The sequence below is a fragment of the Leucopleurus acutus genome (assembly GCF_964270905.1).
Source record: "Leucopleurus acutus genome assembly, chromosome: 20".
Classification (NCBI taxonomy): Eukaryota; Metazoa; Chordata; class Mammalia; order Artiodactyla; family Delphinidae; genus Leucopleurus; species Leucopleurus acutus.
In genome coordinates, this window is record NC_139162.1 from 47112744 (window position 1) to 47133970 (window position 21227).

The 21227-nt window shown below is 53.7% G+C and overlaps 1 protein-coding gene across 1 annotated transcript; it reads left to right on the forward strand.

The window, feature by feature from the left end:
* The first annotated feature begins 1838 nt into the window (after window positions 1-1838).
* PLD3 (phospholipase D family member 3) lies at window positions 1839-20318 on the forward strand. Its single transcript, XM_082862074.1, has 13 exons — window positions 1839-1904; window positions 11873-12059; window positions 12650-12740; window positions 12848-12922; window positions 13011-13153; window positions 13647-13830; window positions 15466-15586; window positions 15668-15795; window positions 16831-17031; window positions 18276-18415; window positions 19016-19181; window positions 19634-19733; window positions 19826-20318. The coding sequence occupies exons 3-13, from the start codon at window positions 12714-12716 to the stop codon at window positions 20011-20013; spliced, it is 1473 nt and encodes a 490-aa protein (XP_082718200.1). The 5' UTR covers window positions 1839-1904; window positions 11873-12059; window positions 12650-12713; the 3' UTR covers window positions 20014-20318.
* Window positions 20319-21227: the final 909 nt, after the last annotated feature.

Here is a 21227-nt window from a genome sequence, read left to right on the forward strand (position 1 = left end):
ACTGACTAGGAGGCTCTAAGTACTGGTATCCTCCCACTATAACTGCAGAATTCCCTGCTGGACTCAAGTGTCCTCCCTCCACCACCAAAAGCCCATCTCCAGCACTGACTTTCTGAACAGTGAAGATTATATAACATTAACAGTAACAGAAAAATGACAGCTCCCGCAATTCAAGTAATCACCGTGCACCAGACTCCTCATCCTTAAGCCCTTAGAAGGCTTGGCTCCAAATCTCGATTTTACCACTTCCTAACCCTGACTCTGGGGCAAGTGTCTTAACCTTTCTGGATCTCACTCCCTTCAACCATAAAATAACAATGATAGGAGTTATTGTACATCAACTATACTTCAATTTAAAAAAAAAGAAGGATAAGCATATCTATTCTTAAAGTGCTTAGCAGGGTTAAAAGAGTTTATAAACGCCAAGCCCTTAGAACAATGTTCAGTAGGTTTTGTACATGTGCATTAAATAAATCTTAAGTGAGTCAGGAAAAGGGTAGGACAGTCACTAAGCTGATGTCAGTCATATGCAAAGTGTGAGCTGAGAACAGAGTATAACTTAACAGGGTCCATGGGATCTGACAACATAGAACCACAATAGTACAAGTTATCCCCTTTTCAATTCTTTCAGTTTCTGTCTACAATTTAATAGACCGTCTGCTTCCCTTGGAGTTCAGGTTAAGTCTTCCTTCTTCTCACGGCCAAAATGCTAGTTTTCCATTAACAAAGCAATACAAATTTTCTTTCTCAAATGAACTGACTGGAGGAAAATGCATCAGTTTTAAAGAAAACGGAAAACGTAATACTAAGGGATTTGGCATAATTTATCAAATAGTAAGTGGCGGGATGTCGATTTGCCCAGCTCCAGATTCCAAGTTTTTCCTATCGCCGTCTCTGAGCTTCCTTCCTCCTCTCTTCCTTGCAGGTCCCATCTACACCAATGACTCTCAGAATCATTTTTATTATAGTCCCAATCTACTGAGCTCCTGCTCTCTACTGTCAGGTCCTATGCTAAGGAGTTTACACGCACATTTCATCAGCATCCTCACAATGACTCTATGATATTGGGGCTAATAGCCTTCGTTGTATAGACGAGGAAAACGAGGTTCAGACAGGTGAAGGCACAGTTCCACTACCACAAAGTGTAGCTACGACTTGAACTGAGATCTGTTGGCTCCCAATTCCACGCTCCCACACCCAGCTCTTCCACACCAAGTACAAACATCATCAACAATACAATAACAGTATAGCAACCAAGTGAGCAGTGTGCCAGACGCTGAGCTAGGGGCTCCGACATGCACGAGCTGACTTCTCACTCCAACCCATAACGAGGATGCCATAGCCAGATTCTGATCCCCATCCTACAGAGGAGGCAACTGAGGTTCAGAGAAAGAAGTAGCTTGTCAAGAGCCGAGTCGCACAGCGGCGCCAGGACTGAGTCCCGAACCCCGGGCGCCATTCATTCCCACCTCATCCAACCCAGTCCCACCACCCACGGCCCGCGCCTCACCTGGCCCTCTGGGCCCGCGCCCACTCGCGCCGCCCGCCCTCCCACCCGGCGGCGCCAATTGTCAGACCCTCCTCCTTCGGCCCGGCTGCCCGCCCCGGAAGCACCGTCCTCAACGCCGGAAGCCGTACTTACCGGCCCGCGGCCGCTCTAGCCCTCCGGGTAGCCACCAGCGAGAGCACAGCGGCAACCGTCACGTGACCACCCGCACTCTCCCAGGCGCTTCCCCTCCCCACGCTAGCGAGGAGCGCGGCCAATGAGAAAGGCAATTGCCTGGCCCCCGCCGGCCCGCAGTCTAGCCGGAGTGCGCCTGCGCGGAGCGGGGGCGGTCGGGCGGGGCTCCAGCCTAGAAGGAGCGTGAGGGGCTGAGTCCAGGAGTGGGAGACGTGGAGTGCAGGTAATATGCGATCTGGGGGCGCGGCGTCTCGGCTGCCCTCCTCGTGTCGTCCTTCGAATATAATGCATCTTTCCTCTTATATCGTCCTCTGTCCCTTTATGTCTCCATTCCTCCCCTTATGTTGCATCCCGCTTACATCGTTACCACTCCCCTTATGTCGCCATCACCCTCCTTAGGTCGCTGTCAACCCCCTTAACAAGATTTCGTTCCTTTAAGTCCCCATGGCCACCAAATGTCGCAGTTACCCCCCTTTAAGTCGTGTCGCCTTCTCATATCGCCTGCACCCCTCTTTTGTTGCTATTACGCCTTTACGAAGTCCTTCTCATAAATCGTCATCATACCCCCGTGTCACCTTCGCACGCCTCCTGTCACCATCTCCGTAAGTTACGCTCACGCTTCCGTTATATCTTCCTCATCCTTTATGTCTCCATCCCTCCCCGTCCTCTGACAGTCTCTGTCCATGCCTAATGCTTCTAGTTTTCCCCATAAGGACCTGCCCTGCCCTACAGTTGTTATTCTTCCCTTCATGTCTCCGGTATTTCCCCATGTCCCCTCTCACATACCGGGTACTACAGCCCGTTATCCTGGCTCCACCACTAAGCATCTGGGTAACCTTGACCACCTAATCACACGTTTGCAGTCTCAGCTTCCTCATCTGTGGAACGCACACAAGGACACCTACGTCAGGGATGATTGTGAGGATCCTGCGTGTTTCTTCTTGTGACATGCCCAGCTTGATGTGGCCATTTGAGCTAATATTATTAATCATCTCACCCTCACCTTCATCCAGTCACCTTCATCCCCTCCTCATTGTCGCTCTCCCCCTCCCCCCAGCTGCCCTCATCATTACCGTGGTGTCGTCACCATTCCCTGTATCCTGATACTCTCTGCCACACCAGCCAACCCCTGCTGTCCCACATCATGATCACTATGCTGTCCTCACCTCTGCCACATCACCACACCTGAGGGGGTGACCCATCAGCCATCACGAACCTTGCTCATGTAAATACTTAATCCCTATCTCCTTACCTTGTTGGAGTGACTGATTTCCCACCCCCAACTTGAGAGCACTTAGCCAATGGCAGGAGTCGAGGAGCGCTTGGTGGGAGGAAGACTCTAGAAAGCTTAGACCCAACCCTTCCTTGACTTATAGAATTGGGGGTGCAGAGAGATGAGGCAGGTCTCACCACACCTTTGTCAAACCTCAGCAACCCTGAATCCCCAGGTGGAAAGGTAAGTACCTTAGTCACTCAGCTTGCCTTAGCATGGCCATGTAGGACAGCCATTACAGTGTGTGCCTGGAGACTGGAACACCCTGGTTCCAATCCTGGTTCTAGCATTTAGTACTTAAATAATACTAAATGACCTTGGGCAGCTGGCTTAAGGTCCCTGTGCCTCAGTTGCTACATCCTGCAACATGGGAATGAAAATGCAAGTTAATTCACTCAATAAATATTTATTAAGCATGTTCTACATGCTCAGCATTGTGCTAGGCATTGGGGACACATCAGTGAATAAAACAGATCCTTGGCCTCATGGAGTTTACATTCTATCAGGGGTAAGAGACGGTACACAAACAGGGAAGTAGATTATATGATGTGTTAGGAGGGAGTTGGGGGATGCAAAGATTATAGTTTTAAGTAGGGTGATCTGGTGACATTTGAACAAAGACTTGAAGAGAGGAGAGAGTGACATGGCTATCTGGGGGAAGAGCGGCATTCTAGGCAGAGAGAACAGCAAATGCAAAGGTCCTGAGGTAGGAGCATGCATGGAATATTTGAGGAATAGCAAGGAGACCAGTGAGGGAGGAGAGGGATGGGGAATGAAGTCAGCAGGGTGATGGGGGCAGATCATCTGGGGTCTCATGGGCCATGGAGAAGACTTTGGCTTTACTCTGAGTGAGGTGGGAGCCATGGGAGGATTTGGAGGAGAGGAGGGATGTGATCTGATGTGACATGTCGTGACCTGAAGAAGCAGCAGCAGCTGGAGAACTTCTACCAAGGATGGATGGGCAAGAGCAGCCTGGTTGGAAGGACAGCCAGACTCCTCTTCTTAAAGCTGCACTCACATATCCTTTGTATTTGGAGAAAGCTTCAAATGTCCCTCTCAAAGATTTGGGGTGGGATGGGGTGGGGAGGGATGCTGGTAGGGGTTTTGAGAGGCTACTGGGGAGGGACGGAGGGCGGAGGGCGTCACAGATCTACAGATGTTACACAGCAGGAGAGGCAGCTGTCTACACTCAGGACCCTGAGGCAGCTTGGGCTCAAATTCTGGCTCCACCGTTTCCTGGCTGTGTCCCTTTGTGCCAGTGACTTAACCTTTCTAGGTCTTTTGTTCCCTTATCTGTTAAGCAGAGCTAAAAAAAAAACCACTGCTGTTAGAATTGAATATATAAAGTGTTTTGAGCAGTGCCTGGTTCGGTAAACATAAGGAGACCCCGCTCTCCCACATCCTATCCTTTCACAGGCTCAGACCTCCCTGAGGGTGGCAAGGAAAAGACATTCTGCCTTATTCTGTGTTTTTGGGAATTGGTTTGACAGTGTAATGTCCTGGCACAGAACTGAGCTCTGGGTTCAAATTCTCGGCCGACAGACCTACGCCGTGTGACCTGGGCAGTGATTTCCCTGAGCCCTACCTCCTCATCTGAAAAACAGGGATAATAATGCTTCTTTGCCCCAGATGTGTTGTGTTGTTCTTTTTGACCTGAGACATCAACCATTTTCATTGTTTTATTTTTCTCCAAGGCACCAACTATATGTTTCGCTCATTTAATCTACTGTCTTACTCCCTCAAAAGAATTTCTTCCTTCCTAGGGACTTTTTTTTGTTTGTTTTTTCTGTGCTATATCTCCAATTTCTAGATAAGGCTTGTCAGCAGTAGTCGTTGAATAAATACTCATTGAATGAATAGATGGATGAACTGGCCACTGAGCATCTGCCATGTACTGTCCCTGTGCTGGGTGATACTGGGGACACAGCAGTGACTGAGCCAGCCTGGCCCTGCCCTCACGGGTTTTGCAGTCCAGTGGGAGAAACAGATCCATCATCAGGTAGTGACAGCCCAGAGTGGTCAGGGCCAGGTTGGGGAAAACACAGGCAGAGGGGTCTGGGCTGGGATAGAGAAGCCCAGGGGACTGTCAGATCCCAAAAAGGATGCCTGGACCAGACAGGGTGTCAGGGAGGGCTTCCTGGAGGAGGTGGTACACGAGCTGATGGGAATAAGCAACATGAAGAGGAGAAAAAGGTATGCTAGGCAGGAGGAGAAGCTGTGGGCAGGTTTGGTGGTAAAAGTGTGGTTTCAGTTCGAGGAACTGAAAAATATTAGATATGACTAGACCATTAGGGATGGTAAGAGAATAAGCCCAAGAGGTTATTTAGGGGAGATCATTGAGGGCTTTGGGAGCCACAGTGAGGAGCTGAGACTTTATCCTGCAGATACCGGGGGGGGGGGGGGGCGGGGGCACAGAAAGGTTTTGAGCAGAGGGTGGACAAGTCAGACTCAGATGGAGGGGGAATTGGAAGGGTTGAGTGGAGGCTGGGAGCCACAGGATGTGGCTGGAGTGGCAACCCAAGTGGGAGAGGCCAGTTCGGGGCCATGGAGGGGAGAGAAAAGGGTTGGGTGGGAGACACACTTGGGAGGCCAAGTGGATAAGTTGTGGGCGGTCCAGGACAAGGCCCAGGACTCTGGGGGAGTCAGGGCTTTCTGGAGAAGGTAAACAGAAGCACACAGGCTGAGACCTGAAGGATGGGTAGAACAGCTCTCCTTGAAAGGGGGACCCGGGGGAGGAGCAGGTTTGGGAGAGATCCTAAGGACAGTTGGAGACATGGTGGGTGTACGGGGCTTAGGGACACCTGGGTGGAGGTGTCTAGGAGGCCATGGGACTTCCGGAGCTGAAATTCAGGGAGGAGGTGGGAATCGGAGACAGCTTTGGAGTCAGAAAGGGGGACTGAAGCTGTAATGGTGGGGAAGGTCCACAGGGGCTGTCCATGTAGGGCCCAAGAGGACATCGTAAGATGGTTGCACTTGGTCCTGGAGGCAATGGGGAGCCACAGAGGGGGTTTGAGTAGGGGTGGGACAGCTTAGATTTTTGAGTTCCAGTTCAGAAGTGTTCGCCATTCATGATGGAGTGTTGGGGGACAGGGGGTTGTGTGTGTATTTTTTTACTTATTTAATTGTTTTTCAGACTGAGCATCTTCTCTCCCTAGAAGGGGCACCTTCTAGGGGGTCCTTTGAAATAAAAGGTCTACTGCTAAAAACAAAACAAAACAGTTTACAAAACCAGTGCTCTGTTCTGTTTTCTGTAGACTTGACCACAGACAATTGTGCAGTCAGTCCGAAGGGGTCTGCACAATCGAATGAAAATCGGCTCCTTTAAACCCAAGAACAGTTCTGTTTTGAACCGTATGGAAGGTCCATAGGTTAGTGAATGTTTCCATAGGTATGGCCTGCCCAGTGCTTCACGTGGGCTTCAGCAGCTAACTGGCCCCACACCCTTCTTTGCACTTTCATATGTCTTGAATCAACCTTGAATTTTACCCTCAGGCTGAGGTGTCATTATCTGCACCTACCCTATTGCTCTGGGCTTAGAACACAAGCTACTTACACATTGTGTATACACCGAGTGTCACTAGGTCTAGAGAGACATCTAAGAAAGTCTTTTCTCAAGGGTTTCCATTCTACTGCTTCTTTTCTCCTGTTTTCAATAAACATTTATTGAATGGTTACAACGTGCTAGGCACAGGGTGGGTAGAGGAATAAATCAGACATAGACTTAGCTTTTTAAGGGACACATATAGGTTTATCTATGATAAAAGTGTGTCCAGGATACTAGGGGACACAGCTAACCAGCCAGCTTGTATCTGTGCTACGTGGCCTGCTATGGATGGTTTCACTGACTGCCCAGCAAACGTGAGGTTGGTATATTAGTCTACCCATTGTTCTGAGAATGCAAGGAACGCAAGTGAGGTTCAGAGAAGGGAGCCTCTTCTCCCAGTAACACACAGAGCTGAGATCTGAACCCAGGGGGTTGGGACTACAAGACGCACCCCCTTAAACCATTCAGAGATCCCCCAGCCACCACTCCCCAGATGGGTATAAAATGATCCCCTTTTTTTTTTCTTTTTTTTTGCGGTACGCGGGCCTCTCACTGTTGTGGCCTCTCCCGTTGCGGAGCACAGGCTCCGGACGCGCAGGCTCAGCGGCCATGGCTCACGGGCCCAGCCACTCCGTGGCATGTGGGATCTTCCCGGACCGGGGCACGAACCCGTGTCCCCTGCATCGGCAGGCGGACTCTCAACCACTGCGCCACCAGGGAAGCCCAAGTGATCCCCTTTTTATGAATGAGGCCAGCAGGGCTCAGAGAAGTAAAGCCCCACGCCTGATGTCACTGAGTAAGAAAGTGACAGGGGTGGGATCTGAACCCTGGCCCCTCCAACCCAAAACACTGCTATGGAAGAGGGATCAAGTCTCCCACCCCAACCCTCACGGGTGTTCAGGGAGCTGTGAGCCAACACGTGTCTCAAAAGACGGTCCTCCTTTTCTGTGCGCTGTGGTTCACAACCCCAGTCAGGCAGGGCACAAGCCAAGGGAACAGGGAGATATTCTGTGGGCTGGTGAAACTGCACAACTCAGTCCCGCAGGCTGGGACTCGAACCCAGCCAAAACCCAGAGTGGGATTTGAACCCACGTTCTTTTAACTGAAACCACACACCCGGTCTCAGGACCTAATGAAGCTTAGGTTCTTTATGCCTCAGTGCAGAAAGAATTCAGTGAGAGACAAAGTGATAGGTAAAAAGTGGATTTATTTAGAGAGATACACGTTCCATAGACAGAATGTGGTTCATCTCAAAAGGCAAGAACGGCCCTGGGATGAACACACTCCATAGAGTGTGGGCCACCTCCGAAGGCGAGAGGTCCGGAAATATGGGGTAGTTTTTATGGGCTGGGTAATTTCATTGGCTAATGAGTGGGGGGATTATTCCAACTGTCTTGGGGAAGGGGAGGAGATTTCCAGGAATTGGGCCCCGCCCACTTTTTGGTCTTTTAGGTCACCTTGGAACTGTCATGGCACCTATGGTTGTGTCATTTAGCATATGCAAATGCATTGGTCCCCAGCCTTTTTGGCACCAGGGACCGGTTTCGTGGAAGACAATTTTTCCACGAGCGGGGTGGGTGGGGGGTGGTTCAGGCGGAGGGATGGGCAGCGGCAGATGAAGCTTCGCTCGCTCGCCCACCGATCACCTCCTGCTGTGCGACCTGCTTCCTAACAGGCCGTGGACTGCTAGCGGTCCGTGGCGCGGGTGTTGGGGACCCCTGTGCTAATATATAGAATGAGGCTCAAAGTCTACTGGAAGTCAAATCTTCCGCCACCTTGGACCTAGTTGGTTCTAACCAGTTTATGCTGTATCCTCAACGGCTGTGTCATTCTTTCAAAGATTGTGCCCTGCCCCCTTCCCTCCCGTTTCACTGGGAGGGGGCACACCTGCTGGTGGAGGTGACCCCTACACCAGCGAGGAAGCAGGGCATGAGGACCAGCCTGGACATTGCACTGGAGCCCCAGGGTGAGTTCTAGGTTCCTGGGAACCCTGGAATTGAGGTGAGCTGAGAAGGCCAGCACTTGTCGGCCTGGCTCTGTCGGCCCGCCTGTCCATATCCTGCTTCAGTTTCACCCTGCCCTGCTCCCCCTAGGGATCTGGGGATTGAGGGTGCTGGATACCTATCCAGCTGAGGCCACAGTCCTCTTTTGGAGACTGGATGTTGGGGAAGGGCCCCCGCAGCTAGAAGCCTGAGCCTCAATTTAATTTCCATGGAAGGCCTATGTGCATTTTTTAAAATAGTGAGTAAAGGCCCACAGTAAAAAGCAGGCATCTTGCCTGGCCGAGGGTGGGGAGGACGGAGGCGGAGGGAATCATGCCTTTTTCTTTTCTTTTTGGCTGTTAGGACCCTTGAGACAATCATATTTCTTGAGAACCTCTTGCATGCCCATTCTCTGCACTTGATATATATGAATCCCTTGAAATCGAAGGAGCCACTCAGATTTTAAACATCTCCAATTTTACATGTTCAAAAGACACACATTATTTATTTAATTTTTGATTTTTTTTAAAAAATTTATTCCTGGTCTTTTTCCCAAACTTGGTCCTCCTCAGTGTTCCCCCAAATCACACGCCCACCCCAGTCAGTTCCCCACACAGCCAGAGGGAGCCTGTAAACAGCCTGTATTCGTTTCCTGGGGCTGCTGTAACACGTGAGCACAAACTGCGTGGCTTAAAACAACAGAAATTTATTCTCTCACAGTTCTGGAGACCAGAAGTCCAAAATCAAGGTGTCAGCAGGGCCGTGCTCTCTGCAGAGCCTCTGGGGGAGATTCTGTTCCCTGCCTCCGCCAGATGCCGGTGGCTCCTGGCGCACCAGGGTTTGCAGCCCATCGCTCCAGTCGCTGCCTCCCTGGTCATGTCTCGTTTCTGTCTCTTTTACAGATACTTGCCCTTGGGTTTAGGACCCACCCAGATAATCCAGAATAATCTCATCTTTAAGTCATTGACTTAATTACATCTACAAAGACCCTTTTTCCAAATAAGGTCACATTCGCAAGTTCCAGGAGTGATGACCACATCTGACATATCTTTTTTGAGGCCCCCATTCAACCCACCACAACCCCCAAAGGAGATCATGTTCCCTCCTCTGCTCAGAACCTACCCGTGGCCCCGTCCTTCTTGCCACAGTCCAGGTAGCCCAGCATGATCTGGTCCTGTCACCTCAGACTTACCTCCTCTCCCTCTTCCCACAGGCCATTCCACTACAGACACACTGGCCTCCTCGCTCTTCCCTATCCACACCAGGCACACTCCTGCCTCACGGCCTTTGCACTGGCTGTTCCCTCTGCTCAGAACACTCTTCCCCAAGATGTCCAGTAGCTCCATTCCTCCTCTGCTTGAAGTTTTTTTCCCTCAGGCATCCCCTTCTCTGCGAGGCCTTCCTTGACCTCTTTATTTAAAATTGCAAGCAATCCCAACCCCAGCCCCACCTCTGTCCCTCTTCCCTGAGTCTCCATAGCACTTATTACCTTCTAACATATAATTTAATTTAATACTGTTTTTTGTCTGTCTTTCCTCATGTCAGTTTTGTTCACAGTGATATCCCCAGTGCCTAAAACAATACCTGGTGCACAGGTACTCAATAAATGTGTGCAAAATTAATGAACAGCCTTGTAAAAAGTAGGTGCTATTCTTGCTGTGCCCATTTTGCAGATGGGGAAACTAGGGCACAGATGCACTGTCACTTCTCTGAAGTCAGTCACGTACACGCTGAGGCTCATATTAAGATCAGGCACCTGGCTCTGGGAGCCACAGTGTTAACTGCCTCGCCAATCTAACCCAGTCTACACCACCTCTTCAGGACTAGTTTTCTTTTTAAATATTGATACCTTAGGTGTATTGCTTTGATAAAAATATAACAAGTCAAAATTAAACCCATCATTACGGACCTGTCATCACGGCACAATTTGAAAGCCAAAAGCTCGCTAACAAACTGAATGAAATGCGTCTATTTTCTTCCTATTTTTGATTTATTACCGGCCATCCCAGTTCCCCTGGCTCACCTTGCAGGGTCCCTCACAGCTCCGCGCCCTACCTGTGCCCAGTTTTGTTTTTGTTTATCAGCTTCCCTAATTTTACATCACCTGCTGTTCCAACCCCATATTCTTAAATAAAACATTTCTCACCAAGGCCCTTCGCAAATAAATAAATAAAAGGCAAACTTGTTTCGCACCCCATGCCTCCCCCTCCCCCCACCCTCCAACCCTGCGGCCAGCCACATCCAAGACTTATCTTCTGCTTCTCTTGGTGACCTCTGGAGTTCCAAATAACCTTGATCTGTTGCCATTTCTTGCTGGATCCATTTGACCCATCCCGGTTTGGCTCGCTCCCTGCAATGATAGGAGGGGATCTAGCTGTGTTCTTCCGCCCTTGCCAATCTGGGATCGGACGTTGGGGGGAAAGGGGTTTCCAAATTATCCTTTCAGATCTAGGCAGGATATTGCGGTGAGGAGAGAACCTGGCTCCCTTTTGGAATTTCCTTCCTTTTTTCTTCTTTTTTTTAAAACACATTAATGCATGCGCATGAATTTTTTAAAACGTGACAAAACCTGGGACGCGGCAACACCTGTGTAGGCTTTAGAATTATTTTTTAACCTGCACAGAGATGTTTTCTCTTCTTTTCTGTAAGTCGCTCATATTTCACAATTTTAAAAAAGAAAATAGGCGGACGATAAAAAGCAATCCTGACCCACCCCCAAATCCCGCTGTCAAGGCAACCACTTCCAACGCTGTTGCTCCCCTCAGTAATAATCCTTCTCTGCATCTGTTGACTTCCTGCCTGGATGTGGGGAAGGGGGTCCTGCCCCTCTTTCATTGAGAAAGGTGGGCGGGGAGGGGGACCTCCAATTTATTTCTCCATCTGTGGCCTTAAATCCTGCTTCGGAGATATGAGATGGTATGTGGGAAACCTTGCTTACCCCTCCAGCCAGAGCCTGGATTTAAGAGACAAAATTTTTAAAATCCTTATCAAAATATCAGTTGACTTTTTTTTTTTTTAACGAAACACTGACTGCAGTCCACAATCCAAGGGAAAACCCACCATCCCCTTCCCCCCCACCGCTCTTCCCCTCCCTTAGCGTGGGCTGTGTCTTCTAAGCTGATTTCATCGCTACGTTCCTAAATCATGTTATTCAGCCTTGATCATTCCATTTCATTTTATAATTTTTAAAGTCATTAATCTTATTTATGTATTTATTTTTGACCAGGTAATACATGCCCATGGTACAAAAATTCACAAGGTTTGCAGACGAGAAAAGATGTGGGGGTCTTTTTTCTCTTTACCTGTGGCCTCCCTACCCCACATGGGGGCTCTAGGGTGGACCGTAGCAAAGCCAATCGCTCAGCCATGTACTCTCCCTCCACCCCCGTCAGGTTGGCTGTACTGGGCGGCCGGGCCCCCCTTCTCCCTGCGGTGAGCCCGGACCGGCGCGCTCACTGCGCAGACTCCCCGCTGCAGTGGGCGGAGCCCCCTCGGTCCCCGCCCCCGCCCGCCCGCCCCTGCTCAGCCTGTCGGGGCAGAAGCTGGGGCCCCGTGGAGGTAGCAGCAGCCGCCTGCCGAGTAAGGCTGAGGCCCCTCTGGGGTAGGGTAGGGGAGGATGGTTTCGGGGATGGGCTGGGGTCTGGCGGGGAGGCCGCGATGGTCCTGGGCTCCCGGCCTGAGCTGTCTAGTTGTTACCTGAGGGTGAGGGCAAAGGAGCCACCTGGAAAATGACTTCTGGGTAATCCCAGGGCTGGGAGAAGCCAGGCACAAAGATTTAGGGCTCCGCTGACCCAATCCGGAGCTGTCATTTTGGGAATGTATAGGTTAGAGCTCAGAGAAGGGAAAGCGCTAATGGGGAGCAGTGTGGGTGCTGATGAGGGGCAGGGTGGGCGCTTGGGGGGGGCAGGGTGGGCACTAAAGGGGGGCAGGGAGGGTACCGCAGAGGAATAGGAGGAAAGCAGAGGAGTTGGACTTTGAGGGATTTCGAAATCCCAACTGACCAGCAGTCAGCTTCCTCCTTTAGGGGTGGCAGGCACAGTGCCAGTGGCCCCCGTGATCACAGACAAGGCGACCCAGGGAGTCCCGTGAGCCCGAGGCTGATCTGCTTTCTGTGATGTCCCCCAAAAGCCTAGAACACCCCACACAGTGCCAGCTTTTGTTCCCTGCAGTTTGGAGACCCTGACACACCCACTTTCCCACTGGAATCTGTAGAACCCCTGGCTGCCCAGCAAGATGAAGCCTAAACTGATGTACCAGGAGGTAGGTGGATGGGGGACCCAGTGGGGAGGGGCTGGACCCAGCAGAGGGCGGGGGCCCCACTGAGCTGCCCTGTCACCCCCACACACACCATCATCCCTGTCCCCCAGCTGAAGGTGCCTGCTGAGGAGCCCTCCAACGAGCTACCCATGAACGAGATCGAGGCGTGGAAAGCTGCAGAAAAGGTAGGAGCCCACCGCCACCCTCACTCTGTCTCAGCCATGGCCTGGGCTGCCCTCCTTGGGCTGGCTGATCACCACCTCCTCCCCACAGAAGGCCCGTTGGGTCCTGCTGGTCCTCATCCTGGCAGTCGTGGGCTTCGGTGCCCTGATGACTCAGCTGTTTCTATGGGAATACGGCGACTTGCATCTCTTTGGGCCCAACCAGCGCCCAGCCCCCTGCTATGACCCTTGCGAGTAAGTGGAGGGGGGCGTGGGCGCCTCAGATGGTGGGGGGAGGGGCCCTGCCAGGCCAGGGACACTTCAACACGCACTAAGCAGGGCCTGCACCCAGTGGTCGAGACAGAATAAGGTGATCGCCGACTCCCAAGTGGACCGTCACGGTTCTTCCCTCCATGCCCACCTCCTTCCCCCACACCGTTGCCATGGCAGCCACAGCATCATCTTCTATCTGTCTGTGAACAGACACACATGGCATCTTCCATCCATATCTGTGGACAGACACACACACACACACACACACACACACACACACACAGACAGACAGACAGACAGACAGACATCCACATGCACAACCTTCCTTCCACACCTCTAGACAGACAAATGCAGACACACAGAGAATCATGAGTACTGACACAAATACACATAGTCTTCTGTCCTCCGTGGGCAGAGAAGTGAGCACTCACATTCCAGCCCCCTATGGCTGATTCTGCCTCCCCCCACCCCCCAGAGCAGTGCTGGTGGAGAGCATTCCCGAGGGCCTGGACTTCCCCAATGCCTCCACGGTCAACCCCTCCACCAGCCAGGCCTGGCTGGGCCTGCTCGCCGGTGCCCACAGCAGCCTGGACATTGCCTCCTTCTACTGGACCCTCACCAACAACGACACCCACACTCAGGAGCCCTCTGCTCAGCAGGTACCTGGCAACCTGGGCCCTGGCTGGCAGCGGGTGGGGGGTTGGGGGGGCGGTTGGAGGGAGGCACTGGGGAGGTGGATGAAAGGGGTTTCCCTATAGCCCGGGAGACAGGTGGACATGTCTCACACAGCGGGTTGGACACAGGTGTTTGGAAGCAACTGTCTTCACGTGGCCCTCTGGACTGGGGGCGTTTTGTCACAGTCATCTGGAGGCCTCTGAATGTCAGGGTATGGGTTTGGTTACGAGGGATTAGGCTGGCAGATATCCTCACCCACAAGCTGCCCCGACCCTGTCACACAAAGAAATGGAAACATGGAGTGAGTACCAGCCCAGCCTCAAGCCAGGCTGCCACTTCCCAGCTGTGTGACCTTGGGCAGGTCACTTCACCTCTCGGTCTTCAGTTTCCTCATCTGTAGAATGGGGCAATATCTAGCCCTCCCCTCTTGTGAGGATGAAACGGGCTAATCCCTGCCAGTTATAGCACAATGCCCGACAGAGTCAGCCCTTTATAAGCATTTGCTCTGAGAGCCTTGTTAGGGTCTGCAGACAAACTTAAAAAACGTAAAACTTCAAGATTTGAAAAGGAAGAGCCTAGGTGGATAAGCCCTTCATCAAAAGGCATGGTGAATTTGTCCCTTTTTTCCCCCTTTCCTTGCTGCCACTCTTTGTCAGAGGTAGGCTTAAAATGTATTAAAGTCGTGAGGTTTATTAAGCACTGCCTGAAAAAATATACGACAGTTAAAAATGATATGAGCTGGAAATTCCCTGGCGGTCCAGTGGTTAGGACTCTGCAGTTTCACTGCCAAGGGCGCGGGTTCAATCCCTGGTTGGAGAACTAAGATCCCACAAGCCAAAAAAAAAAAAAGTCCTGAGCTCCCACGCCCTGCTGGTTCCTACTGGAATGGTTCAAAGCACAAAGCACAGACGTAGGAGGCAGACCATCTGAGTTCAAATCCTGCTTCCCCATTGATTTCTCCAATGCTCAGTTTCCCCATCTGCACCTTGGGATATGCTCAGATTTGCCTCATCAGTGAGAGTGGTGAGAAGTCAGTGAGTTCACATGTAAAGGGGCTTAGAGGGGCCCTGGCTCACAGTAGAAACCAGGGAATCAATGGCTGTTGCTATTAATGTTATTGGCATCATCAGGCCTCACCCAAACCTTCCCAGACCCCAAGCCTGCACTGTGCCCCCAACATCCTGCAAGGTGCCCAGAGGTCCCTTCTGTGACGGGCATTGATACTTCCAAGTCAGGATCTTGGGAAGGTCCCGTGAAGGGCAGGAGTGGCAGGAAGGCCCTAGCAGGGCTCAGAGCGCCAGTTATTAAAACAGATACAGGGACTTCCCAGGTGGTCCAATGGTTAAGACTCTGCACTTCCGCTGCGGGGGGCACGGGTTCAATCCCTGGTCGGGGAACTAGGATCCCGCATGCCACACAGTGTGGCCAAAAAATCAATAAAATAAAACAGATACAGGTTTTAACATCTTAACCTGTGTAAAGCCTTCCCTGAGTGTACCGGCTAATGTAAAGCCTGATCAGATCTAGAAGCTTAATCTCAAAACAGCTCCATGGGGGGTCCTGCGTGGGGTTGGAGAGTTGGCTCATCCAGCCCCTCAGAGGCTCTCCCCTCCTCCCAGGGCGAGGAGGTCCTCCGGCAGCTACAGACCCTGGCACCCCGAGGTGTGAAGGTCCGCATTGCCGTGAGCAAGCCAAGTGGGCCCCAGCCCCAGGCAGATCTGCAGGCCCTGCTGCAAAGCGGTGAGCTAGGGGGCAGCTGGGGGTGGGCTGGGCCTGGGGCTGCCCAAGCCAGCACCCTGACCACCACCCCTGTCTGTCCAGGTGCCCAGGTCCGCATGGTGGACATGCAGAAGCTGACCCATGGCGTCCTGCACACCAAGTTCTGGGTGGTAGACCAGACCCACTTCTACCTCGGCAGTGCCAACATGGACTGGCGTTCCCTGACCCAGGTCTGCCTGCACCCTGCCCACCGCCCTTCTAGGCCGCTCCCTGCCCCACAGGGCGCCCGGCCTCCAGCTACGCCCCGCCTCAACCCCACAGTCCTCTCTTCCAGTCTCTGCAATGGCTTCCTTCCCACCTCCTACCTAACATCCCCAAATCCAGCCCTCCACCACACTCGCTCTGCTCAGGGAAGCCCCTCTGATCCCCGATGGCATCTACAGGACATTCCAGGCCCTGTCCACCCATTTGACCTTCATGATTCACTCTCTGCGTGCCTGCTCTAAGCCCAGCCCTGTTCTGATGCTGGGAACATGGTGGACCTCTTGGAACCCCCGGTCCAGGGTGGAGACGGGCCTGTCACCAGTGTCAGCCCAAAAGGGTCAAGTCTGAGTTGGTGGCGAGGCGGGAACACAAGTGGAGGGGTCAGGGCCAGGACGGGCGACCCAACCTGGGGTACCAGGGAAAGTCTCCCAAAAGAGATGAAAACTAATCTGATAACTGGAGGAGCCCCGCGGGGAGATGCTGAACACACAGCTCTCCCTGAGACATCCCCTGTGCCTGTCCTCCCAGTCCAATGGGGAGGCAGGTTTGTCACCAGAGAGGGTGATGAAGGAGGCCCAAGGGACCCTGAGAGCCTCAAGGAATGCCTGACACAGTCTGGGCAGTCAAGGCAGGATTCCCGGAGGAGGAAACTGTCAGCTGAGACCTAAGACTGAGTAGGAGCTCAGTGGAGGGTAGAAGCAACAGTGTACGCAAAGGTTCAGGAAACCTGGAGCTTTGGAATAACTGATTTTCACCAAAACTTAAGATTTTAATCTTGATGGACAAGATCATGTCCATCCCAGGACTTTAGCTGGGGGAAGGGGGGTGGGGGCACGGTTAAGGGGCAGAAAGAAAGGAGACAGGGGCAGAGAGAGGGGGAGATAGAAGGGCAAGGGGCAGGAAGGGGGACTTGGTGGGGGGCAGGGGGAAGGACTGCAGGTGTCCATGTCATCTGTGGGCACCAGGCCATCGTCCCCGGGCTCAGCATTGCCCTCCCACAGGTCAAGGAGCTGGGCGTGGTCATGTACAACTGCAGTTGCCTAGCTCGAGACCTGACCAAGATCTTCGAGGCCTACTGGTACCTGGGCCAGGCGGGCAGCTCCATCCCGTCAACCTGGCCCCGGCCTTATGACACCCGCTACAATCAAGAGACACCAATGGAAATCTGCCTCAACGGAACCCCTGCTCTGGCCTACCTGGCAGTGAGTCCGAGGGAAGAGGGGCCTGTCACACCCCGGCCACATCCCTTCTCTCGGCCCCCATCAAGCCCTGCCTAGTGACTTGGTAGGGATGGGGGTTCCTGACCACTGGCTGTCACTTCTGCTCACTCGGGGCCTGGGCTGTGTCCCAACCTCCCTAGGCCTTGGTTTCACATAGAAAATAAGTATTGCAATATTTACCCCTTCTTAGGGCTAGTGAGAGGCACGGCTGGGTCCATGCAGGCCGAGCCCTGGGTGACCTGTCCAGTATAGCTGCATGTCGCATTTTTAATCAATTAAAATGAACTACAGTTAAAAACTCAGTTCCTCAGTCACACTAGCCACATTTCAAGTGCTCAGCAGCTACACATAGCAAGCAGTTGGCATACGGGACAGTGCAGATAGAGAACGTTTCCATCAATGTGGAAAGTTCTATGGGACAGCACCCACTATTGCCCTTGGCACTCTGGACAAGGCACCGCTGCTTTTAGCTGTTGATATTTTCACTAGTTGGGGTGGCCAACCTGGGTCCCCCCCAGCAAGTCACCTGGCCAGGCCCAGTGTCATCCTGGAGGGCCCACACTAAGGCATGGATGGAGGGACACGATTCATTGGGGTCCTTTGCTCCAGTGACCTCCCACGGGACATTAATGGTTCCCCCATTACCACTACCCCTTTCAGAGCTCGAGTTTGCTCACCTGTTGTGAGGATGGAGAGAGCTGGGTGAAGGGCCTGGTGTGGCTGGGCACATGAGTGCCATCAGGCTGGACTGTAAGTCAGGGACAAAAGTGATTAGAGCAGAGGTCCTCAAACTTGAGCATGCATTAGAATCACCAGAAGGGCTTGTGGAAAGCCAGATTCCTGGGCTCCACCCCAGCACCTTGGTTCTGTGTGCCATGGGCAGTGAGGCCCAAGAACTTGCATTTCTAACAAGTTTCCAGGTGATGCTGTTGCTGCCTGACCAGGGACCTCATGTCGAGAACCACTGGGTTAGAGCATAAGTTCTGGAACCAGACAGCCTAGGTTCAAACCCTGGCTCCATTTATCAGCTGTGTGACCTTAGGCAAATCACTTACCCTCTCTGAGCCTCCGTTTGCTCACCTGCAAAAAAAGACGGTGGTAATTATCCCTCTCCTTCATGGAGGTTGAGCATTAGTGAGACCCGCAGGACCTGGCTCGTGACAAGCTGTCTGTAGCAGGGGTCCACTGTGAAGGACATGTGTCTTGACTGTCCCCTCGTCCCCCAGAGTGCACCCCCACCACTGTGTTCAAGTGGCCGCACCCCAGACTTGAAAGCCCTGCTCAACGCGGTGGACAATGCCCGGAGTTTCATCTACATCGCGATCATGAACTACCTGCCCACCATGGAGTTCTCCCACCCGCACAGGTACCGCTGGGCGCGTGGACAGGGGTTGGGGTAGGGAGCCACCGTGAGTGGAAGAGGAGACAGGAGAGAGAGCGATGGGGCCCAGAAAGCAGTCACGGGGCCAAGACCAGGGGACAGAGGGAGGGGATGCCATGGGGAGAGACAGAGGTGACAGGGAGAGTGGGTCTGGATGGTCAAGACAAGGAGAAGGGGACAGAGAAGAGGATGAGAATATTCCGGGGGTGGTGTGGAGACGGGGGACTGGAGGCTTAAGGCAGAGGATGCAGGATGTGAGATTTCTGCAGGTAGGAGGCAGGGAGTGGGGGCTGGATATGGGATGACGGGCTTGGGAGGTAGGACTAAGGGTATTCAGGTTTGGGGCGGCAGGGTTGGGGTTTGAGATCTGGGATAGGAAGTGGCGATGACTGGACTCTGGGGGCTCAGAGCAGGTAGTCTGGGGGCAGCAGACAAGACAATGAGAAGATTGGTGGGGGGAGCAGGGCTTGGAGCTAGAGATGGGGTGGGGGCTTGGGGCTTCTCAGAAGCTGCAGCGGGCCCCAGGCCTGGCTCCCTAAAGCTGAAGTGAGGCCTCCCTCCGCATCCTGCACCCCCCTCCCCAAGGTTCTGGCCTGCCATTGACGACGGGTTGCGGCGGGCTGCCTATGAGCGGGGCGTCAAGGTGCGCCTGCTGGTCAGCTGCTGGGGGCACTCTGAGCCATCCATGCGGGCCTTCCTGCTCTCCCTGGCTGCCCTGCGTGACAACCACACCCACTTTGACATCCAGGTGGTAAGCACCTACCCCAGACCTACCCATCAGCCCCTATGCGGGGCAGTACCGGGGACACAGCAATCGTGGAGCTCACCTGTCACCTGACAGGGACGACCCACAGTGGGCTGTGCCCTGATTGGCCAGAATCAAGGGCACGGGCAGAGGTGTTAGGGCTGGGGTGGGGAAGCCCAGCAGAAGCTCCTGCCGCAGCCTGAGGGGTCGTGGAAGACTTTCTGGAAAAGGGGACATCTGAGGTAAGACCTAAGGGATAAATAGTCATTCTAGAGGGAACAGGCGGCATATGAGGCGACAGGGTCCTCCCTTTCAGCCGGTGTTTACCGAGTACCCATGCTGGCCCCCAGGCCCGCGAAGGAAGCAGCTGAGTCCCCAGTCCCGCAGACCTGGTGCCACTCCCCACCCCAGACCCTGGGGCTTCTCTAACCCAACCCCGCATCTCCCCTCCCTCTCAGAAACTCTTTGTGGTCCCTGCGGACGAGGCCCAGGCCCGAGTCCCTTACACCCGCGTCAACCACAACAAGTACATGGTGACTGAACGTGCCACCTACATCGGTGAGCGTCCTGGGCGCCGCTGGGGTGGGAGGACAGAAGGGGGTCCAGGCAGCACCACGGGCCCTGACTCTCTGGACCCCCACTCCCCGTAGGAACCTCCAACTGGTCCGGCAGCTACTTCACCGAGACAGCAGGCACCTCGCTGCTGGTGACGCAGAACGGGCGGGGTGGCCTGCGGAGCCAGCTGGAGGCCGTTTTCCTGAGGGACTGGGACTCCCCTTACAGCCATGACCTTGACACCTCAGTCGACAGCGTGGGCAATGCCTGTCGCCTGCTCTGAGGCCCGGTCCAGCGGACAGGCCAGGCCTGCGAGGCCCCCGCGGGCGCGGGTGTTCCGGGTCTAAATCCCTGTCCCCGTGCCCCCGCTTCTGTCTGCCCCGTCGTGGCTCCCACAGGCTCCCCCCCTGCTCTCCCGCTTCTACCTCCGCCCCCGCCAGCCTGATGCTGTGGCCGCAGAGGACCCAGCCAAGCTGGGGGAGGGATCAGCCCCCGAAGAAGTAGGGGTGCATGCTGGGCCTGGCCCCCTGGCCCACCCCACTTTCCAGGGCAAAGAGGGCCTGAGGTCATAATAAGAAGTAAATAACTTGTGTGTACAGCCTGTGCCTGACCGAGTGGTGTGAGGTGGGGTGCCGGGTAGGGGACAGCTGGCATGGGCCTCTGGTGGGGACACCTTCACGCATGCTGAGCCCTCAGCATGTGACCAGTGTGGTTTGGTGTGTACTGGACGCTCAGCACATGGCTGGTGTGTGCTGAGCCCTCAGTGGGTGACCAGCGTGGGCTGGCGTGCGCTGAGCCGTCGGCGCACACTGCACGTGAGCTGGCGTGTGCTGAGCATGCGCGTGTGACCTCGAGGGCTGGCATGAACTGAGCCTCACGTAGCCAGCATGGCACAGCGTGTGCTGCACGCTCGGCACGTCCCCAGCCAGATGAGCGCGTGCTGAGCCACCGCCATAGCCCGAGGGTGGACTCGCACGTCTGGACACGAGAGCATGTGCCAAGCGTGAATTTACATACACCTGCTGAGTGAACTTACACGTCGCATGTCCCAAGCATGGATGAGTGCATGCCAAGCCTGTCACGTGTGGCAAAGACAGGTCAACAGACGCTGAGAACCTGGCATCGGGCAAGCTCAGACTGGCACCTGCTGAGCACCGAGAATGTTCTGAGAGTGGATTCTTACGTGCCAGGCACTGAGCATATTTAAGGGATGGGTCAGTGTGCCAAGCACAGTCTCCAGCCTGAGCCAATGGCTGACTGGGTGCAGCATTAGAGAGCAGGGCCTGGGTGCCCCCCTGAACCCCACCCCCGTGCCAGTCCAGGCCTCAGGCAGGGAGGACAGGCATGAGGCAGTACTGCTGAACAGTGCTTTATTGAAATAAACAGAGGCAGCAGGGCCAGTGGGGTGCAGCCCCCTTCTTGCGTCCCTCTGGCCGAGGGGGCCACGGGCCAGACCCCAAAACCCTCCTGTGTTCGGGGTGTGTGTGCAGGCATGCA